Genomic DNA, 24,201 nt, shown 5'->3' with positions numbered 1-24,201 from the left:
ATACATTAGAATGAACAGACAACTCTACCACACGTCAACTAACAATTGCATCTACAAGATAGACTCGCGGATAATGATATGATGCCAATGTAACCTGTCTCATCTAGAACAATAAAATGGTAGTACCCAGGCATTAGCGACTTGTTCTAGCCCATAAAAATAGCATATCGGTCAAAACTTTAACCTAAATGCCGATTGATCTTCAGCCTTACCAAACCACTAAAAATTCCAACAAACAATCTAATTGAACTACCACTCTACCTACAACCCAGCCCAGCCTCGAACAGCTGTGACTCTTCAATCGCAAACAATATATCGCATTTACACAATCCCATACCAATACCCATACCCATATCCATATCCATAGCCACTCGACAAAATGAGCGGTCCCGTCCACGATATCCAAGCCCCTGGTATTCAGGCACAGGGCGAAATATTATTTCACATGCGAAGAGAAGTCGCGCAACTACTCAATCGATCCAATCCCAGTTTCCCCGGCGCACAGCCTGTCAGTTTCACCAGACGTCACCTCGATGAATTGACGCGACAAGATTATTACGTCTGCGAGAAATCAGATGGTTTTCGTTACTTACTCTATCTGACTGATGATGAGGCCCATGAAGAATGCCATTATTTGATCGATAGGAGGAATGATTATTGGTATGTACCGAAAGGAAGCCTACATTTCCCTATTCCTCGCGATATCGAAGGATTTCACAGAAAGACTTTGATTGATGGGGAATTGGTCATGGATAAGACACCGAATGGGATGCAGCCGAAATTCCTCGTCTTCGATTGTATGGTGTTGGATGGAAACAGTCTTATGAATCGCACACTCGATAAACGACTTGCATATTTCTCCGAAAGGATCTTCTCGCCTTACCAAGACCTCTTGCGCAATTTCCCTCAAGAGATACCTTACTTTCATTTCTTAATGGAGTTGAAACGAATGGAATTTGGCTATGCAATGGAAATGATGTTTCGACAAACCCTACCAAACTTGCCGCATGGAAACGATGGCTTAATCTTCACATGCAGAAGTTCGGAATACAAACATGGAACAGATCAGAATATATTGAAATGGAAACCCGAGAACGAGAATAGTATTGATTTTAAACTCGGGCTCGATTTCCCCACCGTTGAACCCGACGCGATGGATTTCGCAGAAGGAAATACAGAACCATATGTTGATTACGATGCGATTCCAGTCTGCAACCTACTCGTCAATGCAGGGAATGGAAAGGATGAATGGTACGGAACTATGCATTTAGAACCAGAGGAATGGGAGAAGTTGAAGGAACTTAACGAACCGCTCAACGACCGAATAGTAGAATGTTACATGGATGACAAGAAGAGATGGAGATACATGAAGTTCAGAGACGATAAGGAGGTTGCAAATCATACGAGTACAGTGGAGAGCGTTATTGAAAGTATTCGGGATCGTGTGACGGAGAAGGATTTAATTGCCGCTGCACCTCGAATCAGGGATGCATGGAAGAGGAGAGATGCGGAGAAGAAAGCCGCAGCCGCCGCCGCCGCTGCTGCTGCTGCTGCATGAGTGCGTAATAGGGACTTTATCGAAAGCTGAGGGTATGGCAATCTCACGAGGCATGTTTCTTTCGGAGATAATCTTCAGGCGTTAGGCAGACGGAAAAGAAATCTTATTTGTACCTTATTGTATATTACGTGGAACAGCTGCCACTATCTGGTGCAAGCGAAAGGGGAATGGAGCAAACGATAGGAAATGATACCCTTTGATGACTATTGATGTTCAACACGAAATCTGCTTTGGGTGCAAACGCCAGAATTACTCTCAAATCATATTCAGCCTTTAACTACGAGCTGGAACTCATGGTTGACTCCATATCAAGGGCTGGAGAGTGACGTCTGTTTTCGCCGGGGCCCGAACTTATGGCAATACTGCATCAATCCAGGTGTATCTTATTAGTACATAGATCTATTCCCATCACATACTTTTATTCTTATTCAAATATCATCATTGTGAAAGTCATAACAGGGGAAGGGAAAGAAAAAATCCACAGATTAGCAGAATCAACTTCCCATACTCTCATGAAAACAATGCAGAGCAGGATACTAAGCAGAGCTACTCGGGAAACTCGACTTGGCGATTCGAGTCCATAGTCTCAAAAGAGATATCGAAGACCGCCGCCCAGAAAACATACTGCAGACCTATCATTTATGTCTTCGCTTATGATGAAACAAGAATAAGGGATAATGAAACTCGATACATTAGATACAGTACTACATTAAGAATATGCAAGAAGCGAAGGAATAACCATTACTACACATTTTCCCTCGACCTCCTCTTTCCGATTACCTAGCTCCCGGCCACCGCTTCAAATCATCCAGACTTGTGCATGTTCCGGTAGCCGCAAGTTTCCAACAACCAAATTCTTTCAACTCCTCCACGCCCAGTGCCAAACCTGTTGCAAAATTACCCCTCCCCCTGACACCCCAAAGATCACCAAACCTGCGGACCAAAGTGTTCGCCCACACCCACCACTTTCTGCACCGCCGCATCTTGTGCATCCAGCGTACTCCTCACAATAGTATTCCCCCACCACTTGGGCGCCTCCACTCCATTAACCGTAAAGGCTACAAAAATGAATATCGTACTCAACGCTAATCCCAGATCCAACGCCGAACTCGTCAAATAATTAAGACGACTCCACCATCCGAAGTATTTCTGTCTGATGACTTTTTGAAAAATGAAACCTACAATTCCCCAACTGAGATAATTGAGAGGAGTCGCGGGTGGGATTACTGCTGCGCCGCCGAAGATCAAGGGCGCCATTAGATACTTGATTGGTGATTTGGGAAATTTTTTGGATAGGAGAAAGAAAATTACGGGAACGATTGCTCCGAGACCAAAGAACCAGAATAGGGCGGAATAGATTTGACCTGGGGAGAAGATGCGTTGGGGGCCAATGAGACCCCATATTATGGATGCGGAGAAGAAGACGCGACCGCCGGGACAGGTGAAATGAGAGGGTTGATGCGGAGTACAGATGTCGGGGATGTTGTTCAGAGCGTAGTTGAGGACTGCTACTTGAATGAAGCAGGAGAAGGTTGTTGCGACTACTTGGGCCATGAACATTGTTCTCGGTGGAATCTAAGGCCAAAAGAGGTAAGCGAGGGAGTCAAGAAATGGCGAGAGGGACTTTCTGGGACGAAATGACGCGAAAGGAATAGGGGAAAATGCATACCTTCATATAGTGACCAAATTTCAGATCGCTCACGAATCCCAACGCCTGACTCATGGTAATATATCCATAGGTTTTAAAGATCATCAAAGCTAACGGCTTTCCAGGCTGCAAATACCCGAAGATAAACTCCGTCAATACATTCAGTCCGATTTGGGTATTGGTAATTGCCTGAATAATGCCAATGGGCAATGAAAAGAAGAACGATATTCCCAGGGCAATGAGGAAAGCCCACCAGGTGAGATTGGTGGGGAACGCAAGGATGGTGATGAAGGAAAGTCCGACCATTACGATGAAGAGAGACATGTACCACCAAGTGGGAGCTTCGGGATATTTTTGCATCATCTGTAAACAGGGTTAATATGTGCGCTGTGTTATAGGAGGGATGAAAGAATAAAGCACACATACCTTCATGTGAATATCAGGAGTCTGTTCCTTGGTGCTATTACGGAATTGAGCCCAGATTTGCTTTCCATGGTGTAGATATGTGTAAACAATCAATGAAGAAATGGCTGCAAATGACAAGCCGTACGAGATAGCGAAAGTAGTTGACAGAAAAAGAGGTGAGTATGCCTTGTATTCAGCAAGATCGAGAGTAAAATCTTTGGCTAGAATTCTCGTAGTGTTGTATGCAGCTCCGGTATTGTCGTACGTAGCGCTATCACTCATGGGTAAGAATGCTGAACTCCATGCTCCGGAGTAATGAATAATTGATGCACCGATCATGTAGAACGAAACCATTCCAATGAGCGTATTGGCAATTGCATGCCATCTATGATATAAATTAGCACATTGAATAAAGAATCAACATTGGGAATTACTTACGGAGGAATCATAGGGCTCCCTATAAACCCAGAAATTTGGGTCCAATCAAAGGTCAATGGTATGAAAGAAAGACCACTCGTACCACCGAATAATTGGTTAACAATAACATTGTTAGGAGCAATCCAAGTAGCGAAGGCGAAAACCGATAGGAATTGAGCCAAGAATCCAGGAATGAAGTACCAAAAAAATGCACCAGCAGTCACATATCCAAACCATCTGTAGCGATGAATTGAACCCCCAAAGATAGTTGGATCGGGTCTCTCGTTATTTTCGTACATGGCGTTCATTAGGGTGACGCTGACGAGGTTGGCGGGCCAGATCATGGCTGCAGGATACCTGAGTTATGTGTTAGTAGATGCTTATTAGGGAGTGCGCGTGCTACATGAGCATTTCAGACGGAACATCATATGCGGGTTAACGAATGCTCAAGAAAGACAGCACGGTGGAGGGAAAGCCAGTGTAAAACACAAATTAAGTCGGAACAATTAAAAAGGAATTTGGTTAGAAGACTTACACCAAGAACTTGCGCAAGATGCCAGCAATACCGTAGCCAATAGATTGGGTTGAAACAACCAAAAGTACTTGGAAAACCAACCCGAAATCTTGTTTGTAGAACGCAATTTGGGCAAGCAAAATATCAGTAGCGTATGCTGCGCTAAAACTTACGCTTGCCATGACGACGATGATAGAATGTTCTTTGATATTGAAAGGTCCCGGATTCAATGACCACTTCAAACCAAAGGTATTGAATTGCTTATTTGGCATGACTTTAGCCCATCCATGACCTAAAGGCCAAGCGATGATTTGAGCAATCAACGCTCCTAGACCGATCGAAGGAGATCGAAGAGAAAAGAGGGTATTCATCGATGCTCCAACGACTACCAGTAATAGCCCGATAGTCCAGGCACGAATCGTGTTCGCGGGTACATCCTCATCATAGTTCTTGACCGCGGCTCGGACTTCCGGGTATGGAGAATCTTCCTCGACTGCTGTGTAGGCATCATCATCATCAAAAGACGACTTATCCGGAACTTTCAACTCCTTTTCGTCCTCGGGGTAGTTGGGATCTATCTCTGTATAAGCTTGTTGCCCATGTACTGAAAACCATGCGAACAAACCCCATAGTGAGAGTCTTGCTTTCAAATCCGTTACTGGATCTGATCTAAGTCTAGCCATCGAAATCCCCTCCGTTATATCTCTACTACTACTATTAATATCATGCATCCTAGGATTTGAATCCCGATCACCCTGAACTCGTTCATAGAAGAGTGCCGTCGGGCCAGCCAACTTTTCTTCTTGTGAGGAGTTCATGATGAATAACACGGAGATCGATCAACGGTCTGACGAGAGAAGAGATCCAAGGAATACATAGTATATAAGTCATTGCGATACAATAGTGTCCCACCTTACGCACTAGCATTCAGATTCCAAAATCCCCGATTAGAGCACGGCTTGATTTCAGACCTACATGGAGCACCATTGATCCGGGGAAGGACATCAGATGGGATTTCGCTTCAACACATCAATGATTCCCAGCATTCTACTATAGATCAGAATAGTGGACACAGGTTGCGTGATTTTTCCTAAAGAAAATTGATAAAGCCTGGGATGTGGACATTCAAATATACTCTTCAGCGCTTGCTTCAGAGGAAAGCATGAATATTGACATCAAATGATCCCTCATGTCTAATCGCCATCTTGCAATTGGCCCCAACGCCATCAATATTACGAAATTAACCTTAAATAAGCTCCAAACTCAGAGAGGCAATGCGTATACTCCATGAAACAGTACTGCGGCGAAAAATCTTCATGCATGGGGGGAATAAACATCTACTAGAAGAATCAAACGAAACAAGCGACCGAAGCCACGGTACCGGTAGATGATAAGGAGCATCAGATCTCGGAAGCTCAAGATCTGCTCCGCACTCCTGAAAGATAACATAAAGTGGCGGTCGCATTTGCCCTTCTTTTTCCATGTTTGAAACGTCAAACCGGACATCTAATGGTTGCTCACGGACCTTCGTGACCGAGCATCTAATTTGATGTCAATTGTTTGTATTAAAAGTACAGGGGTCAATCTATGATCATCGGAGGTTAGTTGTAAAACTGTGCAATCCGTTAAGTACACAACTCTCAAGCTGCAAATACCTAATCACGTCGATTCATCAGTCTCGATACAGATATGATGTGAGGTGTGATTGCGCAAACACACTAACACCAATATGTCTTAGTTCGGCCACGATTAATCTACAGAGGCTGTGCTGTAAACTTCACATCATGTCAATTCAATGTTGTATTTCGGATCATAAGATCAACCACCAATAACTTTCTGGGTGCAGTATCCAAAGAAGTGCCCCCAAGATGAAAGATGGGCTTCTCTTTCTGTCCACACAAACCAATGACTTCTGCACGCATATGTTCACGGAAACGAGCTAGATTAGATCATCACATTGCCGGTATGCAAGATCAATTGAGAGTCACTATGTATTGATCGAAAGTCTATACACAAACCCTTTAAATCCAGGCGATAGCCAATATTCGCTGCAAAATATGAGCAATCATAAGTAGTGCATATCTCATGCGCAGAAGTGAAGCATTAAACCCAAATCAAGTAAGTGACCCATATTGTAATGACGAGCTGTGTCCATAAAATCATCATCATCGCCCCTTTCATCCTATCGTTCTTCCATCCCAGGAGTTGTTGCGTAATATTCGTATGTAGTAGTAAAAATTGAGGACCCCAAAGTGACTGGAGAGTTCGACTCGAGATTTATAGGATTTAGAAGAATGATGAAATATTGTAATATTTTCTCTCCCTTTAACAACTCTCCACGAATCATTTGTCGCCATCAACCATGAAACTACTCAGGCAATCTGGCGGCGTAGAAAACACCATCAGTTACATACCACTACACCATGAAACCACTGATCAGCGATATACCAAAATCATAACGAAGCATGAAACTTACTCTGATTTTACCAATATCACCACTGTCAATCGTCATCCTGTTTCTCTGAGTCCAGGTATCATCGAGCTCCCGAACCCAATACATACGAAAAGGATCGTCATCAGATGGCTTCATATCTTGCTTCTTGTTGGCCTCTGGTATTTGCATCTGTTGCAATTGAATTTCACTACCGGTAGCTCCGTATGTGCCCATGGCGGGCTGGTGAACATAGCCTGCGCCGAAAGGTACTTGTTGATTGTTGCCTGCGAATTGGAGATAAGGGTTGTAGGGATAAGGTTGGAAGGCGGGTTGAGGGTAAACGGGTTGATGTTGAGCTGCCTATTGCAAAGAAGACATGTTAGCAATGAAGACAAGAAATTGCGATGTTGATGCAAGTGACAAATTTCAAGCGCAACTTGCGCAAAAGTAAAGTGAATAGAGAAAGAATTCAGAGGTTGAACTTGCAGCAAGTGCATAAAATTGCTGGAGGCTGGGAGATTGTGCGGATGGCATGGCAGGTGCAGGTACGACTGGAATCGGAGTCTTGGTCTCTCGAACGTAGACAACACCATTGACAATAATAGCACCGTCAGCGCGTGGGATGTAGGTATGTTCGTGAGGTCCGGCGGTAGTATCTGGAACCTGGGGTTGGAAGTTTTGGACGGGTACTTCAGTCATTGTTGCTTGAATGCTTTGGAGTTTTGAGAATACTTTATTGGTTGTAAAATCGATGTAGTTGATTTCTATATCTCTCAGAAGTTGAGATATAGAAATGAAATCTTGAGGTGCCGCGTTCATGGAATGGTCCAACGTTCAAGCTGTAGAGTTTTTGTTTGCGAAATATTACTCAAGTAAAACTTTGAGGTAGGAACAGAAGCGATATAGTGAATTTCTGTTTTGTATTGACAAATGACACAGGTACAAATGACCAACCTCGCGGCAAATGTAAAATAACAAGAAACCAGTTTTATGGATGGAGGAAATGAGAAGAATACAAACAACAAGAAAGGAAGGAACAAAAAAGTTGACTTACATCTCCAATTTGGACCCATTGACGTGTATTAGGATCGAACACCATAATACTTCTATTGTCTTTCTTCTTCTCCTCCTCGAGATATAAATCCGTAAAAGGCCAGCATGGGAGACACATATTAACAATCTCTTGAGGTGTGGCACCCAGTGTTGATGAAATTCAGAATTGAGAGTTGATAATTCAACTTGAAAGAGACATAGACATGTCCTGGGAGAGATGGGGTGTGGAACGCTTATGGCTTCTGTCGGCATAGATCAAAATATAGTCATTTTCAAATTTTATCAAGATTTATCAGAATCTGGAGTGAATACAAGGAAAATAACTTCAGACTGCACAATATTAGAAGCATGGGCTCGAACAAGCTCCCTCTTGACCCTAGACTCCATATGTCATTCTGTGCATCCTTTGTCGTCTGCATATAGTCGGTATAATATAAGCTCATGAAGTGCCGTTATGTCTGCTTGGATAGATGAAAAGATTTTGAGGAAGATGCTTACCTTGAAGCTGGATATAGTAGACAACACCCACACAATCTTGCATAACATGGCTGCTTTGAGACGGCAACAATTTGTGCTATCTAGGTGAGATGATCTCCCAAAAGATCTTCTAATTTGCGATGTGGTAAACTCATTGCCTTTGATTCTCTTGAGGAGGAGTTGCTACTTATGGATGCGCAATTAAACATTCGATTGTGACTTGCACCCCAAAGACTCCTGACTCTCGATTATAGCAATGCGAGCTAAAAGTATCAAGTTGCCGTACTTTATTACCAGGCACCTAGGTTTTAGTCCTCGGTGTGAGCTTCTGGAGAGGCTTATTGATTACATTCCAGTTTTCAATCCAATCGTCTCCGTATTCACCAACGGCATCTCCATCATCAAAAAATCCAGCCTCCTCCAGTTCCTTCTCCCATTCTGAACTGTAAGCGCGCTCCTCTTCACGTCTATCGGTATATCTCTGTTGACAATCTCGATCCAACGACTAGTTGAGACATAATAGTTAGTACTGGGATACGGACGCTGATCAATGGGGCGTACCTACATGCATAATCATGACACTGCATTTAGTTGGCTGTCCCCACTCTGCATACTTGAAATTGACACGGCGGATGCCATCCAGCATAACCATATAGTCATCTTTATCCTCGATGGGTCGCCACCCTGGTTTATCAGCAGGATTTTTACCTGTATGTGGTAATCGATACATCCATGGACCATCCGTAAGATTGAAGCCCTTGTCAGCGTGGTCTCGTCCTGCTGTTGCTGATAGTTTCTGAATGGATTCAGGATTCTCTGTCAATATGTCATTCCGGTTTGTATTCTGGGTACCGGATGTGTTCTCGGAATTCTCATTGTACATTGCAACTTCTTCAGCCCCAAAGCTGACGGATGGCCAAGAGAGAGCAGGCATTACGATGTTCTCGGGTGGAATCTTGCTATTTCGAGTTTCATCCTTGAGCGTACGCTCAAACTTTTCGAAAGATGTTTTGTACTTGAAGTAAAACAAGTTCACCCGAGAACCTTCTCCCCAGCCATTTATCAAAGTCACTAACTGAATTGCAAAATCATGACTTTCGTTCTCAGCTTCAATGTCGAGTCTTTCTCGCTCGAAATCCTCAACAATAAAGAGTGCCTTTATTCATGGAAGTTAGCAAAAATGCAACGATTGTGTGTTGGATTTACACTAAAAATAACAAAAACAAAGGTCTGGATTTGTACCTTTGCCAGAATTGCTCTCTTGAGTATGTCTGGATCCTTCCTTAAAAGGCCCCTCGCCATGATGTCCTCGTCAAGAAGAGTCTCGACTGATTTCCTCATATCTTCAGCATCGGGGTGTTTTAGATACCAGCGTATATCTTTGCGTAGCTTATCACACTTGGCATTATCTTTTGCAGCTCTCTCCACAATTAACTGTAGACCTTCATCCTCTCCTAGTGACATAGAAGTGGCAAATACAAAAGCTGTGTTTGGATCGTACATCGAAAGGTTTGTCAGAGTCGTAGAGGGAATACCCTTTGGAGCGCCTCTTCCTTCTTTTAAAAGACTAACGAAAATCATGTGCTTAACTTCAGCAGGCGAGCAGGACCTTTCCGAAGGAGCTTCTATAGGGGAAGATGAATTCATGATGATGACTATTGTTTCTGCGTTCTGTGTTGATTCAAAGAGTTTGTTGAAATTCGATTTGCAAGAAGAGGGACTGAAAATATCGAAGAGAATTTTGAATAACAAGCGAAAGAAGATTGAGCACAATATAATTACGGCAGTAGCCGCTATAATTATCTAGTACGGAAGGATGCATAGAGCTTCACCTGAGGTGGTTTGAACACTTTGAATTGTTGATTCTGTTGCTTCTTTCACCGTAAAGAATTGATCTGACGAGCTAAGTTCATCTCACAAGAGGAAGGTGCAACCAATGCAACCTTGAACAATCTCGAGAAATCAGCACCAGATCTGAAATTCGATGTCTCTGAATTACTCCCCATACCTTTCCCATCTATGTTACATATTGCCCTTCTTGGGTAAAGAGGAGAGATGAACCCGCTAATGCAACCCGCGCCAATTAACAAAATCTATTATAATGACAAAGCACGAAACAATATGTGCTAATACGCTAAAGAAAGCTGGTTCTGTTTAGAGTAATGGAGGATATTCGCTGGTGTGCGGATCTTGAAATCATAAGGTCGGAGTTTCGTCATGGAAGAGGAGTTTTGTCGTTATTTGGTCATTTAAAATACGGCTTTTCTTGCAACCTTGGAAGTATTGTCAGTACATCTAGATTAAAAGAGCACAAGTTGAAGTGTCTACTTACTGCCCATGCGCCGGCTACGGAAGCCACAATTCCACCGGAAATCATCATAGGTCGAACTCCTCTTGTACTTTTGAAGATCATCCCACTCAGAGCACCTGCTAAAACACTGTTCGCAGAGTCATGTCTACCCCTCATATGCCCAATAAAAGAATTGAACCCATTGTAAACCATAGCAATCACTCCTGCGGAATTTCCCAAGAATGGCCCGCGTCTCGTAACAGCGTTCAGCACCGAGTTCAATCGCAACTTAGGCGGTTGTGTCGCAGACCTCCTCAAGCCCTCCTGTAATCCCCAAGCACCACCCACAGTTAGCGCCGTCAAATACGTCACACCGGTACCATAACACAAATCGTCTGACCAGCCTCTAGAGGGTAAAGCAGACTGCGACCCTGGAAGGTCCGAGAGGGTGGATTCTTCGAGAGATAGGTAATCTAAAGTCTGCTGATTCAGACCTGCCATAGGATGGAGTTGTGAAGGATCTACGAGTTCTGGCCCTGTGAGAAAAGAGCTGACATCTTGCCCTTCTTGTGGGTTAAAAGGTGTAGGTGTGAATGTGTCTGTTGGTGTATTTGAGGTTGTTGATCCGCCACTAGAAGCATCCTTTGATGGCTTTCGCCCTGTCAACTTGTCCCAGAATGACATCTTCGAAATTGATGTGCGAGAACGCCGAGGATGGAATTAGAATCGGCACGGTTACCGTGAGTTTGGGTTGTTGGTCGATAATATGTAATATCAAAAATTCTTTCGAGTACTGACGGTATCTTACATTTTCAAATTCAAAAATTTAGTTCCTTGATCGATTATGACGATGGGTCCGTGCACAACCAGCTCACGTGCCAAATATAATTAATTTCACCCACCATCAAACTTTTTATGATTGCAGTTCAGATCAAGTTACAAGTACGTTAAGAGACATTTGTGAGCCATAAGGGGTCGTCTTATCTTGTTTTCCCAATCTTGTATTAGACATGCAGTTTTGGACCTTCATATAATTTTCATTCATTTTTGGACTGGACATTTTGGCAGCGTTTTGAGAGAAGACTGACTTGGTATTCGAAATCATTCCCCCCTCCCCCACCTGAAGCGAGGATTGAGGATTGCTTGTTAGTCGCTCGACCACTCAAACAACACAATGTCGTCAATAGTACCTGGTACCGAAGCTCCAACAGATGAACGACTTTTGCCCAAATGGATCGAAAATCAACCCGAATCAAACCAGTTACAGTAATGTTGAAGCATCTTTTTTAATTGGCCGTTTTACTAATCATGTTTCCAGACTTACGAGAAGCAGCCTTGATGATTTTTTGGAAAAAGCTGCCCAACCGCGACATGTAGGCAATTTCTACTCTTCAATACCTAGCTGTCTTTCTGGTTCCTGTTGCATTCTCAATGTTGTACTCAGTCTGATTGTTCAATCCCATTTCAATATTTCATTCGATTTCAGATACATTATTTTTCCAATGCCCTCCTACACTTTAGAGATCAACCTCACTTCGGTGTGCAGCGCTTTCTCAATGTTTCCTGTGATTCCAATATCCGATTCGGTCTCAATGTTCAATCCAAAATCACAACTCTCAGATTCATTCCAACACCCCATTCTCTTTGGATGTTCTTCTTTACCTTAGCTACAGTCTTTTTTGATCGCATCGCGCCGTTTCAAAGTACAAGACGTCTAGACCTTTCATACTGACTATGTGATATCGCAGGCTTCTGGGAACGCATGCATCAAACTGTGTCATTTTATCGAACAGTGTAGAGCCTCGCAGTCATCTTTTCTCAAGGAAGCCGCATATTCCGAGAAAACTTGTTTAGACTTGTTCAATTTTTACTTGGAATGGAACGAGAAAAATCAGCACCGATCCATGCGTCAGATTCTAGATCTGTTGACATCTCTTCTTAATTCTCACCCCAATAAGTCTATCTCAAAGTCTCTTGTGACAATTATTGTAGAAAGATTACTCTCCATCATCAGTCATCAAGCTTCCCAACCCCTGGTCAAACCTGCTTTCAAGATCTTGGAGCACTTGGTGGGAAAAGGAATAATAAGCATCGAAGATCTCGCTACTCCTAGAAATGGATCTCCTCTTCTCACCGAACTAGATAAGTAAGTGATCCACCCATTAATCCCGACAATTGAACGTGCAAATCGCAATTGCACTCTAGAAATGTGTATTTGGCGTTCAAAGCAGCGCAACCTATATCTTTAGATAAACAAACCCATTCCTTCCTTGAAGTTGTTGTCCATTGTTCGATACAATCCGGAACATTCAAACACTGACGCTGATGCTAGAAGTGGTTCTACACTTGATATTATAGTGTCCGAAACGTTTCAATGGATGAACCTCCAGGATGTCTCGCCATCCGCGGGAAAGTTCTTGGTTTCTCTTTTTAAAGTATCGAAAGAATTCGCTACTCAAGATCAAAGTGATGAAACCAAAGATCACACTAGACTATGGCAACGATGGATCAGTGAAGGTCTTAGTAAGAACCCTGATGCTCTTGAGAATATCAAGAACTATCTTCTCCCTCCTCTTTTCAAGCTCGATCGCGTTGGTTCCTTGGCCTTTTTGCAGGATTTGAATCAAAAGGGACCTTTAAATATGAAGGGACAATACATGGAATCTGAATCGCTGGTTCATTTGTCAGCTATAGAAGTTGGGAAGAAAGCCGGCTTAGTCGAGGATTCTAGTAAGTTGCTTTCTCACTTCCACTTCCACACAACGGAGTATTTTAATTGTACCAGATGTCACATCATTCCTGAAGGCCCCAAAGAAAAACGCAGGCTGCATAATTCTACACGAAGATACTATTGGCCCATTATTGACTCATCCTTCCGATACCGTACGATCCTTAGCATTTTCGGTCCTAGTGTCGTCCGCATCATCAATTCGGCCCTTTAGCCCGGCAGCGCTCACTTTTTTACAGAAAAACATGGCTCATCTCTACGCTGACACAGATGCAAAATTTCGCAATGATGTTTTAAGCAATACCAAGCATTTGATAGAACGTATCAAGGGTGCAACCGCCTACCTCGTACGAGAGATTGACCGCATGATAATTCAAGACCGTCAGAATGATCGTTCGGATGCGCAACAACTACTTAACGAGCATGAGAGCTTCCTTACCTGGTTTCTGGAATTTTTGCAAGGGGAGCTTGTGCCTACTGCATCCTATCAGCGACACATCACGTCTTTAAGGGCGATCTCTTTGCTGTTGCGTTCTGGTTTAGAGGAGCGTTCATCTGAAGATCAAAAGTTGACGACTACGCCTGACGCCACTATATGGGCTCATACTCTAAGCATCTTCAACTCAGAGTCTATAAGGCTATTTCTTGATCTGCTAATGGATCCGTTTGAGGATGTCAGAAGCGGAGCCACTTCGATATTAAAATTGGCCAGTCCCCATAATTTCCGATCCTCAAAGTCACATACTTCTACAAACTTTGACGTTTTGTTGGAATTTATTGATCGTGCTGAGGGCTTTGCGAAGCGTACGGGTCGCGCGGACTTTGCGGACGGAGTTGCACGGTCTTACCAGATTCTATATGGCTTTTCGGATGTCAAGGGGCGTCTGAGTCTTGTCGAAGGCCTCATCGTTGGCCTAGAGAAAAAGGTGGTAATGGCCCAAAGAGATTTGGGTGAAGCTGTTCTTGTTGCTCCGATTCATAGCGACTTTTCAACCATAAGGTAAATTTCCTTGATAGCTATCAGGTACTAGGCTGACTGTTGATATCAAGCTATATTTGGGAAGAGATCGACTTCTCTCAGGATGATTCCAAGGATCAGGAAACTGCTGAAATTCGAAAAGCATGGGAAGACCTGCAAAATCGCATTGTTGTAAGTTGTTACAGCATATGGCAGGCTGTAAAAGACATACTATGTAATGACTCACCAGAAGGCCACATTCCCGAGGAAGTTGACGACGTAGAATCCATTGATACTAAGGATGTGTTGAGTTACAGCTTTAGGGCGATTCATGAATCTAGGTACAGCACTATATCATCAGATTATAGACTCTCGAGGCGCTAATATATGCATAGCAACCTGATGAGGACTGTTGTAACAAAAGCAAAAGATCGCCGTTATGACGGGTCTTCAGTGATGGATCCAGAACTCTTCAAAAAAGTGGGAAACTTAACTTTTGAACAACTATCTAGCCTTCGACATCGTGGTGCCTTTTCCACAGTCTCCTTGACATTTGCTAGATGCTGTCAGCTTTCACAATGCCATGCCTCGAGCGACTTGCTTGAAGTCTGGTACAAAGTACGTGATTCCCCTTCGTTCACCTTAGCTACCGTCAAACTAATGATTAGGGCGCACTAAAATGTATTTTCGAACAAGCGTCTACAACACGCAGATCTGCAGGAATCCCCGCACTAGTTACTGGAATACTTTCCGCAAACAGTAAAAGTCCAGCTTTCGAAGATGTAATGGCAGAGCTAAAATCTTTGGCTGGGCGTCCTGTTACGTTATCTGAGACTGATGAAACAAATTTACCTCAAGTGCATGCAATGAACTGTGTAAAAGAGATATTCAAAAGCTCTACATTGGGCAAGAGATCAGATAAACATATCCCGGACTGTTTACAACTGGCTGCGGACAGCTTGACTTCTGAAATGTATGACACCAATGTCTACAGACTGATTATGTGCTAATTGAATTGAAACAGTTGGGCAATAAGAAACTGTGGTTTACTGCTGTTAAGGAGTCTAATTGACTGTCTGTTTGGTACTAACGAAAACAAAGCTTCTATCGAGGCTGGCTGGGATGGCCGTTCGACGAAACTTTCATACGAAAAATACCCAGAGCTGCCTGAGATCTTGCTAAAGTTATTAAACAAAGAGACTCCAAGCACGGAGGAAAACAATACCCCTGCGATTGGCGCTATAGAGTCAGTCTTTCCCTCGTTGGATATCATTCGTCGCGCGGGTCCACCAGTTTTACTTCGCAACGAAATCAAGGAAAGGGTATCTATACATTTGGGAAGCAAGTACTGGCATACTAGAGAACTAGCAGCCCGTACTATGTGTACATTTATGCTTCACGATGAGTGGCTACCTGATCTACAGAACCTGCTCAGAATATCGAACCCATCTACTAATTATACCCATGGAGTTTTGATGACGACCAATTTTGTCCTGGAACGCCGTCTTACTGTGTTCTCGAGCCCTCCAAGTATGTAGTGAATACTCGCTTTTATTTCTTAATCCTAATTGTGAAATGTAGGCGTTCAAGACCTTATCTGTCTGAAAGATAATATCGAGGCATTGAGTCACCTTGGTCAGTGTCCAGAAACTTTGGCGACATACATCGACTTCAAAAATCTCATTTACCAGATTCTCCTCGCTCTTCCAGTCTCCACTTTGAACAGTGATGCTCGAGAAAAGCTCATCGACAATCATGATTCACACAATTTGTTGTTGAATGGTGATGGTTGTAGCTACTCCAAAGTTAATACTGATCTTTCTTGCGAAAAAGGCCGAGTAGGAGGCGCTTTGTTACATCAAGCAACCGCCCGGGAAGCTGTATATATATCTGGATTAACCAAGGATATACAAGCTCTCAAGAAGGCTTTGAACGATTATTGCGATATAGATCTCGATACAGCTACCGCATCCTTGGAATGCGTGCTACAAGCCTGGAGAAATCAGAACATCATGGTTTTAGAAGCGCTCTTAGATGCGGTGATTGTAAGCCCAGCAGACTTGCAGAAAGGTGAGAATAGTGCCTATGAGGTATACTCGAAAATGCTCAATAGTATCAAGCAATGCGATATGGATCAATATATTCTAGACATTGGAGAAATTGCTCATTTCATGGGTTCTGAAAATGGCAAGTCTGGGCCGCATTTGGCTCATGCTTTGATGAGAACAAGCGGTACCTTCATGCTCTTCAATTGGCTGAAGTCGAAGGGCGATGTCAACGCCCAGATAAACTTCATGGCAAGAGCGGAAAATTTGAGTGAAGCTGGAAAGTCACACAATGTGAGGCTTCTCCCATCCACGAACTATCTTGAAATATTACTAACTTATTACAGGACTTTGACACTCGTTATGCTGCTGTGAAAGGATTTTCTTACTTCTTTGCCTGCTTACCAGATGAGTTCAAGTGGGGCTCTGAAGTACTCCCATGCCTCATCGCCCTTTACGATACTCTCAACGATGATGACGATGAAGTGCGCGAACTTGGAGCACAGATCGTTTCTTCTATTGTAGGCAAGCCTCTAATTCCGTTGGCTGCATGTGAGGAGTTCGCAGAATGGCTGAGGCTTAAATATCCACAAGATCAAATGTTCAGCTGGAATGTCATTTGCCGTATCACAGGTAGTGATGAGTTCATATTCCATGGAGCCTATGCAGGATTATGTTCGCCTGAAGACCAACTTGCCGCAGCAATGAAACAAGATGATGCTCTGTTTGTTGAAGAAGAGCAAAATCTCTTCATCGATGAAGTCAGAGAAGCCAAACTTTGGAGTAATGTTCTTTCAAGGGATCTCGAAATTCTTCAGACCGAAAAATCTGGGGAGTATCAATGGCAACAATATAGCCCCCTTGCTAAATGGATTCTGGATGCACTTCGACAGCTCAACATAATTCTGGAGAAAGATGATGGACCTCTTGGATGGACATCAAAGCCAAGTATGTTTGCATCATGTATAAGAATTCTTCTCGGTGCAAATGTTCTTCTTGAGAGTAAAAATACGCTCTCCGAAAATATATCACGGATTCTCAGCCAGAATGAGATCAGCCAAGCATTGAACATCTTCAGAGACCTTGGCAAAAAGAACGACATTCACCCAATTCTTCTGTCGAAAGTGAGCGAGAACCAAACTTCACTTCTTAACAGAAGATGACGAGGCTTATGACTAGCCTTGCCTCGACATCGTCTGATCTATAGCAAGTAAATATAAACAACTCGCACCAAAATATGTGATCCCTAGCAACCACAGAATGAAGCCAACCCAAACTTGACAAATTTTTTAAAACAATATTTGCGTGCTGTCACCCGTCTTTCAATTGTATTCCAATATATTCAAAGCATCTGAGTAAGTCCTGCTTCAATCACTCGCAGTTTGAACTTCCCAACGTTTATTTTCATCAGATCCTTCATCATCGACAAATTCACCACCCACGAACATATCCTGCCAACGAACCTATTATCTCTTCATCCACGTCGATATGCAGAAAAATCAAATCGTAGCAATGCTTCTCTGTTTTGTTTTCCTCCTTATGTTTGTTATGATTTTCGTCACTATGCGACTTGTTAATATTTTTGTAAGTGCATCTCAAATTATTTGCTCCTCCCTCTTCTCTCTACTATCATATTGGATTCCGCGCCTCGTCTTTGATTTTACCTTCGAACACTCCTCTTCCGGTCATAGCTAACACATGGAATTATTAGGCGCATAAAATGTAAGATCTAATCAAGAACATCACTCCCGTTCTACCTCCCTTGCCTTCTATCAATACACCTGCGCAGAGCTCACGATTCTCTTTCTAGTTCGAATGCAAAATCAGCTCTTAGTGCAGACCGAGCACTCGACGGTGACGATGGCGTAACTACTGTCACTGGACCTGCCACTACGACGGTCTGAAGCACTTTGGCAAGGCTCAGATTGAAATTACGCAATTGGCAACGGAACTACCACGCGAAGGAAAGACCATTGGAGGAAATACTATTGGGTTGTATACATAGGCATCTGATTAATACGCACTTGTACCGTGTATCTGGAGTGGATATTGGTGTACATATTGAAAGAAATCGATAATTCGTGGTAGTTGGTAGTTGCTACCGTCTCTTATAAAATATTTCAATCCTTTCTGCCACTTAATCATACAAGCTCATTACGCAGGACACCCAGATGGCTTCTCATTCTTCCCATCTATTCGAAATCGAACTCCTAATTTTTGACTCAAGCCATAACACCCGGGGTGCACTAAGCTCTTTTATACCCATTCCTCCATTCAGCTACGGCCCCAAAACAACCCAAATTGCATCTCTCGTAGTCGTCTTCGTCTGCACATCATCACTCTCATTATAAACCTCCTCACACGGAAACTTCTCACATCCAGATATATCCCCCTCGATCACATCCTCTCTGGTCGGCTCATACTCCCCCTCCCCAGTCCCATTTCTATCATCATCATACCCCCACATCCAATGCACCCCCTCGTTATCACAACAATTCCAAATCGCACTGACATCAAAAAATGTGATATCCTGCCAGCAGGCAAAGCAGACTTCTCCCAAAATGGATTCTTCCGGGCCTGGATTTTCCATGTTATAGAGATCGGGGTTCACGGCTTTGAAATTGCCGCTCCATTCAGGCACGTAGAGTGAGAGAGATTGAGACGCCGCTATTGTTTGGGGCGGAATGAAATAACTGCCACTGTTAGGTGTGAAAATTACGAGGCGTGAAGAAGAAAAGAGGTTTTGGAATGTGAGGGTGTGGCTTGTGGCCAGGGAGAGCAGGGAAAACAATGACATGAGTTGGGTTAACATTGTGCAGAATTTTGGTGGCATCTTTTCACACATTGATATTTTTCTAATTTTTACATGAGTCCTCTACTGATCATCATTATATACTTTCGTGGTTCTACGCTTTCAATTGTTTTAATTTCATGGTTGCGATTGAGAGGTCGTTTTCATTCTGCGATGGCTGCGGTTGGAATGCTTGGCAGGGGATGTTTCAAGAAATCAAAATTAGCGAGATAACTCAGCTGAATGCATCTTCTATCGTATGCTTCGTTCCAAGACACAATAATTTTCTGGATGCAGACTGGCAGGTGTTCCGATTCGTGTCGCGGGATGTATGTATTGTCGAATGGAAAAGTTCTATTTGAAGGGGACGGTAATATACGCTTCGCTGTGAACGGAGCGTTTTCAGGTGATTTTGGACGTCGTTTTGATTCTGGGCCCATCTGTATGTTTAAATGGTTCATCATCAATCGACGCTGGCATGCGAGTAGTCTGTCGGTTGCCAAAGAGCTGGGCATCATATAATGTTCACGTGTTGCAGATATTTTCTTTTGTTTTGTGAGGAAAGTCTGGCGAAGGAAAATGAATTCGAAGTCATGGAGATTATTGTACCGGCAGTTTGTGGAACTGAGTTAGATTGGAAGCATTGAAAGAAATATGTTGAACGTGACGTAGGGGCTGAGTGGAAGGTTTGTGTTGGACCACCAAAGGAATTTCAATATGCGGAGAGGGTTATTGAGGGGCAGCCTGTCAATTAGGTTGAACTCGAATTGCAAGACCCTATCTTTGCAGTCTAAATCACATCCAAGGATATTCTTAAACTGATACTTTGAATGTTCCCGCTGCTGGAAGGATAAATTTATAAAACAAGAATGTAATAGAAAACTTTGCATCTAATATTCTAGATCACACTTTCAGAACATCCCAAACCAGTACCTCAAATATGCCAATTAGTTTGGACTAATTAAAGTCACATCTAGAAGGCAGGCGCAAAGGGATTCATCACGTTTCATTAGGTCTATAAGTGGTTCTCATCATGTGTCTCCAACCCAACTGCCATCTTTCTTTTTCTTGCCATCGCTCCTTCCTTCTGAGATCCAAGTCTCAACCAAACCCTGCTTAGGATCTTCATCATCATATCCTAAGCTCCTCCTTACTTTGAGCACTTCCTGCCTAACCCTAGTTGTGACTTCTTCCCGTAATGCAACTGCCTCTTTGTAGTATTTAAGACCTTCCGTAAGTTCCCCCATTTCGATGTTATCGTCCAGACCCTTCTTCCTTAGTGCCTCCTTTTGCAATTGGACAAGCTTTTGCCAGCGAAGGCGGAGGTCTCCGAAAATGCGCTCTCCATCGATTGATTCTCCAAAAGCAATTCGGACGTTCCTACCGACACGAGGAAGGAAGCGCGGGAACTCTCTCGATTCGTGCATTATGTCTTGGTTTCCGTCGATGAAAATAGGAACTATTTCAGGTAAAGGTTCGCTTTCGAGAATAAGTCGCGAGACTCCCCATTTGAAATAACGTAGTGTCTTATTTGGATGCTGGTGTACTCGTCCTTCAGGAAATATGTGTATCCAACTATGTTTTCGTGAGGTATATGCAGAGGGTGCAGGAAATACATCCATGCCATTTGTAGTGAACGTGAGGTCGCCGGAAGAGAAAGGATCGACAATATCAGGATCTTTTGGTCGCATAGAGATTTTCTTCTTTGACCTTTGTATCGGTGGTTCGTAACGTGTAGTAAAAGGCTGCGCGGAAAGCATTCGTATCGCTTGTGCGATTGTAGGCTGAAAGAGACCGCCATTCTCGGAGTATGCGCCTCTATGTGTAGGTAAAACTTGGCCTAAGGTGAAAAACGAGGAGAGTACTCTGTAGAACAATCAATAATAGGAATGGCAGATGATTGGTGGGTTCGCAGACTTGTTCTCGAAACAGATATCATAGCTACCAAGACTCCATCTGTGATTAGAGGGGTTGAAGCCATATTTGAGGGGCAATACACCCCATATCAATGGATCATCCAAGACGCTGACATGATTCGAGACAGTAATTAAGCCTCTTTCTCTCTCCTCGGGATTCTTTCGTCTATCGAGAGTGGCCTTGAATCCTTCTAGCCCAATAGCCTCAACGTTATTCAGACCATAGTAAAAGAAACGGGATATCGCTCCTGTGACGCCCATAATCAGGCTCGAGCTGAATCGCCATGGTAGACTTGGTTTTGTAGGAGGATCGGATTCGAGTTTGGTATAAGAGGATGCTACCATGATGAGAGAACAAAAATTATACAAGAAAAGAATTTCATAGGGTCGTAATTAGGAATTTATAATGAATGTGGTAAGTGAAAAGATTGAAAAGTTGAGAATGCCATGCCAATGCCATGCATGATCAACTTTTTCAAGTTGATTGGAGGAAAAAAAGTGACGTCGCGGGCGCTCAATCGTTAATTTAGGTTGGGACCTGCTTTGATTCCCACATGCGGCCGCTAGTTTCGAGTAAAACGGCTTCCAAGGTTTGGCGAGAAATTAACCATGACCACAATCCCAATTAGTTTTCATTTCTATGTAGCAAATCTCTAGTATTGACTTACTACTTTATATCGAACACATTTAGATGAAACGATTAAATATGGGTAGTCTTCATCAAAGTAAACGTGGAAGGTAACCTCACTACCAGCACAGATCTAGACGATGTTCAACCTTGACGATTTCCTTGACTTTCTAGACGTTGGCAGGTATCCCGACAATAACAATCTCTTAAAGAATGGAGTGCTACTCAGACGTTCTGCAGGAGCTGTTCCCGTCTGTCTCATGATAGGTATTACAGGCGATTGAATTTTCACCCAAGCAAAGTCCGGTGAAAGAGTGAACTAATGCCCGTCGAGAGACAGCTCATGATCAAGGTCGTTCGCGTATTTGCAAGAGATGTTGGAGTTCTTGGGGTATTTGACAGACGCGCTATCTCATAGGTATCAACATTGCAGTCTGAGATTCATACAAACATCTAGAAACCCTTTAATAGTGGTACGTACTTCCAGAGTCACTTCAGGAGACTAAAACAATATCACACTTTGTATGTGTCTCTCAAAAGTTGCATCAAGTTACTAGATTTAGTCTATTAGCTCAACATAGCCTCTGAATATCTGTATCAATCATATAGATTTGAATATTAGGAGATCCAATTGAAGATAGCAAGATTTGAACGAGCAGTTTTGAACCTTTCTTATACTGCCCATGAGTGACTCGCTACGCCAATGGTGACTTTTGATGTTTAAGTACAATATCAATATTCAAATATCCATATGACCGGTTCTAAACAAGAAAGATCTGACTAGTTATTTCAGACCGATTTTCACTCCTTTTACAACAGCCAAACTTGCAGTGACATTTTCCGTATGTATTCTGGATATCAAAACTACTGATTCTACCCATCCTGGTACAAAAATAACGCTCAGTCTATTATCGTGAGCAGTCTGTAGGTAATCAGTGCAAGAACCCAGCAATTGAAGAATCGAAGTCAATTGGAAAATTGTGAGTTGGCTCTTAAACTATAACTGCTATCGAATCAATTTCTGAACATGTCAAATTTTTTGAGTTGATGATAAACCCCATCTCACATTGCTTGAACAAGCACTCCAGACTAAGATGGATGGCAGACGTCTGAATGAGTATGAATTTGAATATCGAATGATGGCATATCAAACAGAAATTAAGTCCACATCTCATTTCTCAGACAAACTTCCAGTTATTCCATTCATGAACATCCAAGTGTATCGTTTAAGCCACCCAGTAGTTCTGTGGCCTTCATAAATCCACTCCTTCTACAATGGCACTACTCAAGCTACTACCTATTAGTCTCTTTAATTTATAAAAACAATAATGACTTCATAGCATCACGCTGCTTAGATCTCACCTCTCTTCATACCTCTCACTACAATAATAGTATCATCACTCATGGCCTTCAATGGAACCAGGGTCTTGCAAACCTCCCTCCCTCCTTTCCGTTAATCGCTTAACGAAAAGTTCAGAGATGATATTATATCTATGCCACCAAATATTTAACAAAACAAAAAGTGCATGTAAAAACTCGAAACAAAAGTATCAAATGACTCCTGAAAAGTATCCTCGTCATCTAGATAGAAATCAAACTTTCACAAGGTGGGCGGTCGACAACTAGAGCGAAACAAGAAGAACTAGTAGACCTTCGATCTGCCCTTTCAAAGTTTACTACCATTCCCCACACATTCAATGATTCAACATAAAATCCCAATGATGTATTCCATTTCAATCCTCATCCATAATCTCCTTCACACGAAATCCCCAATCCACAAATCACCGTGACGCATCACCAACCATGCCACCCACCCACAACCCAACACTATCTCGATCTCTTCAACCGAGCAACCGCAGCTCCTTTCCAAGTCTCCCACATCTATCCAACCTCTGTCCAACTCTCAGAACTCATCGCCAAATCCCTCCAAATCCTCCACATCTTCAAATTCCATCTAATCATCTTCGCGATCCTCATCACATTCATGCTCACCTATCGCCACCTCTTGAAACAATCTCTCAAAGATCAAGCCAAAGGTAAACTCCTAACTCTCAACTACCTCGCCCATTTCAACTCCACCGAGCAACCCGCCGCCATCCACCGCATGATCAGGACATTGGAACCCAGATAAAAAACACACATTGAAGCGCGCATCGAAAACTAAAACTCTTATCCCAGAAACGCGATTCCTTTACCGATCACCCATCTGGAACATTCGAGATGATAAGATTGCAAAATATAGAAAGTGAGAAATCGGAGGATGATCTTCAGTATTCTGATTGTGAGATAAGGGGGGGGAGAACTTTGTGTCCGTTTGGTGATGAGCATGAGAGGGAATT

General features: G+C 42.9%; 7 protein-coding genes across 7 annotated transcripts; 2 read left to right on the top strand and 5 right to left on the bottom strand.

The window, feature by feature from the left end:
- Positions 1–379: 379 nt before the first annotated feature.
- Bfra_011766 (putative mrna capping enzyme protein) lies at positions 380–1,558 on the top strand (the record flags this gene model as incomplete). The annotated part of the gene is made up of 1 exon (XM_037342092.1): positions 380–1,558. One exon carries the CDS (start codon positions 380–382, stop codon positions 1,556–1,558), a length of 1,179 nt encoding a protein of 392 aa, XP_037188172.1.
- Positions 1,559–2,482: 924 nt separating this feature from the next.
- On the bottom strand, positions 2,483–5,360 carry Bfra_011765 (putative opt family small oligopeptide transporter protein; the record flags this gene model as incomplete). The annotated part of the gene is made up of 5 exons (XM_037342091.1): positions 2,483–3,133; positions 3,228–3,569; positions 3,633–3,996; positions 4,050–4,385; positions 4,564–5,360. The coding sequence occupies 5 exons, from the start codon at positions 5,358–5,360 to the stop codon at positions 2,483–2,485; spliced, it is 2,490 nt and encodes an 829-aa protein (XP_037188171.1).
- A 1,550-nt stretch (positions 5,361–6,910) lies between these two features.
- Bfra_011763ib (uncharacterized protein) lies at positions 6,911–7,795 on the bottom strand (the record flags this gene model as incomplete). Its single annotated transcript, XM_037342090.1, has 3 exons — positions 6,911–6,958; positions 7,019–7,336; positions 7,526–7,795. 3 exons carry the CDS (start codon positions 7,793–7,795, stop codon positions 6,911–6,913), a joined length of 636 nt encoding a protein of 211 aa, XP_037188170.1.
- Positions 7,796–8,807: 1,012 nt separating this feature from the next.
- On the bottom strand, positions 8,808–10,153 carry Bfra_011763ia (uncharacterized protein; the record flags this gene model as incomplete). The annotated part of the gene is made up of 3 exons (XM_037342089.1): positions 8,808–9,011; positions 9,072–9,662; positions 9,749–10,153. 3 exons carry the CDS (start codon positions 10,151–10,153, stop codon positions 8,808–8,810), a joined length of 1,200 nt encoding a protein of 399 aa, XP_037188169.1.
- Positions 10,154–10,583: 430 nt separating this feature from the next.
- On the bottom strand, positions 10,584–11,480 carry Bfra_011762 (putative mitochondrial import inner membrane translocase subunit tim23 protein; the record flags this gene model as incomplete). The annotated part of the gene is made up of 2 exons (XM_037342088.1): positions 10,584–10,779; positions 10,839–11,480. 2 exons carry the CDS (start codon positions 11,478–11,480, stop codon positions 10,756–10,758), a joined length of 666 nt encoding a protein of 221 aa, XP_037188168.1. The 3' UTR covers positions 10,584–10,755.
- Positions 11,481–11,970: 490 nt separating this feature from the next.
- Bfra_011761 (putative heat repeat protein) lies at positions 11,971–18,431 on the top strand (the record flags this gene model as incomplete). Its single annotated transcript, XM_037342087.1, has 13 exons — positions 11,971–12,062; positions 12,115–12,169; positions 12,545–12,942; positions 13,129–13,526; positions 13,582–14,524; positions 14,575–14,823; positions 14,878–15,100; positions 15,151–15,455; positions 15,507–16,012; positions 16,064–16,821; positions 16,875–17,651; positions 18,239–18,249; positions 18,338–18,431. The coding sequence occupies 13 exons, from the start codon at positions 11,971–11,973 to the stop codon at positions 18,429–18,431; spliced, it is 4,809 nt and encodes a 1,602-aa protein (XP_037188167.1).
- Positions 18,432–20,349: 1,918 nt separating this feature from the next.
- Positions 20,350–21,579, bottom strand: Bfra_011760 (putative tafazzin protein; the record flags this gene model as incomplete). The annotated part of the gene is made up of 2 exons (XM_037342086.1): positions 20,350–21,184; positions 21,236–21,579. 2 exons carry the CDS (start codon positions 21,577–21,579, stop codon positions 20,350–20,352), a joined length of 1,179 nt encoding a protein of 392 aa, XP_037188166.1.
- Between the last annotated feature and the right edge of the window lie 2,622 nt (positions 21,580–24,201).

The sequence above is a fragment of the Botrytis fragariae genome, assembly GCF_013461495.1.
Source record: "Botrytis fragariae strain BVB16 chromosome Unknown tig00000251, whole genome shotgun sequence".
NCBI lineage: Eukaryota > Fungi > Ascomycota > Leotiomycetes > Helotiales > Sclerotiniaceae > Botrytis > Botrytis fragariae.
This window is presented reverse-complemented; position numbering and strand designations above follow the sequence as displayed.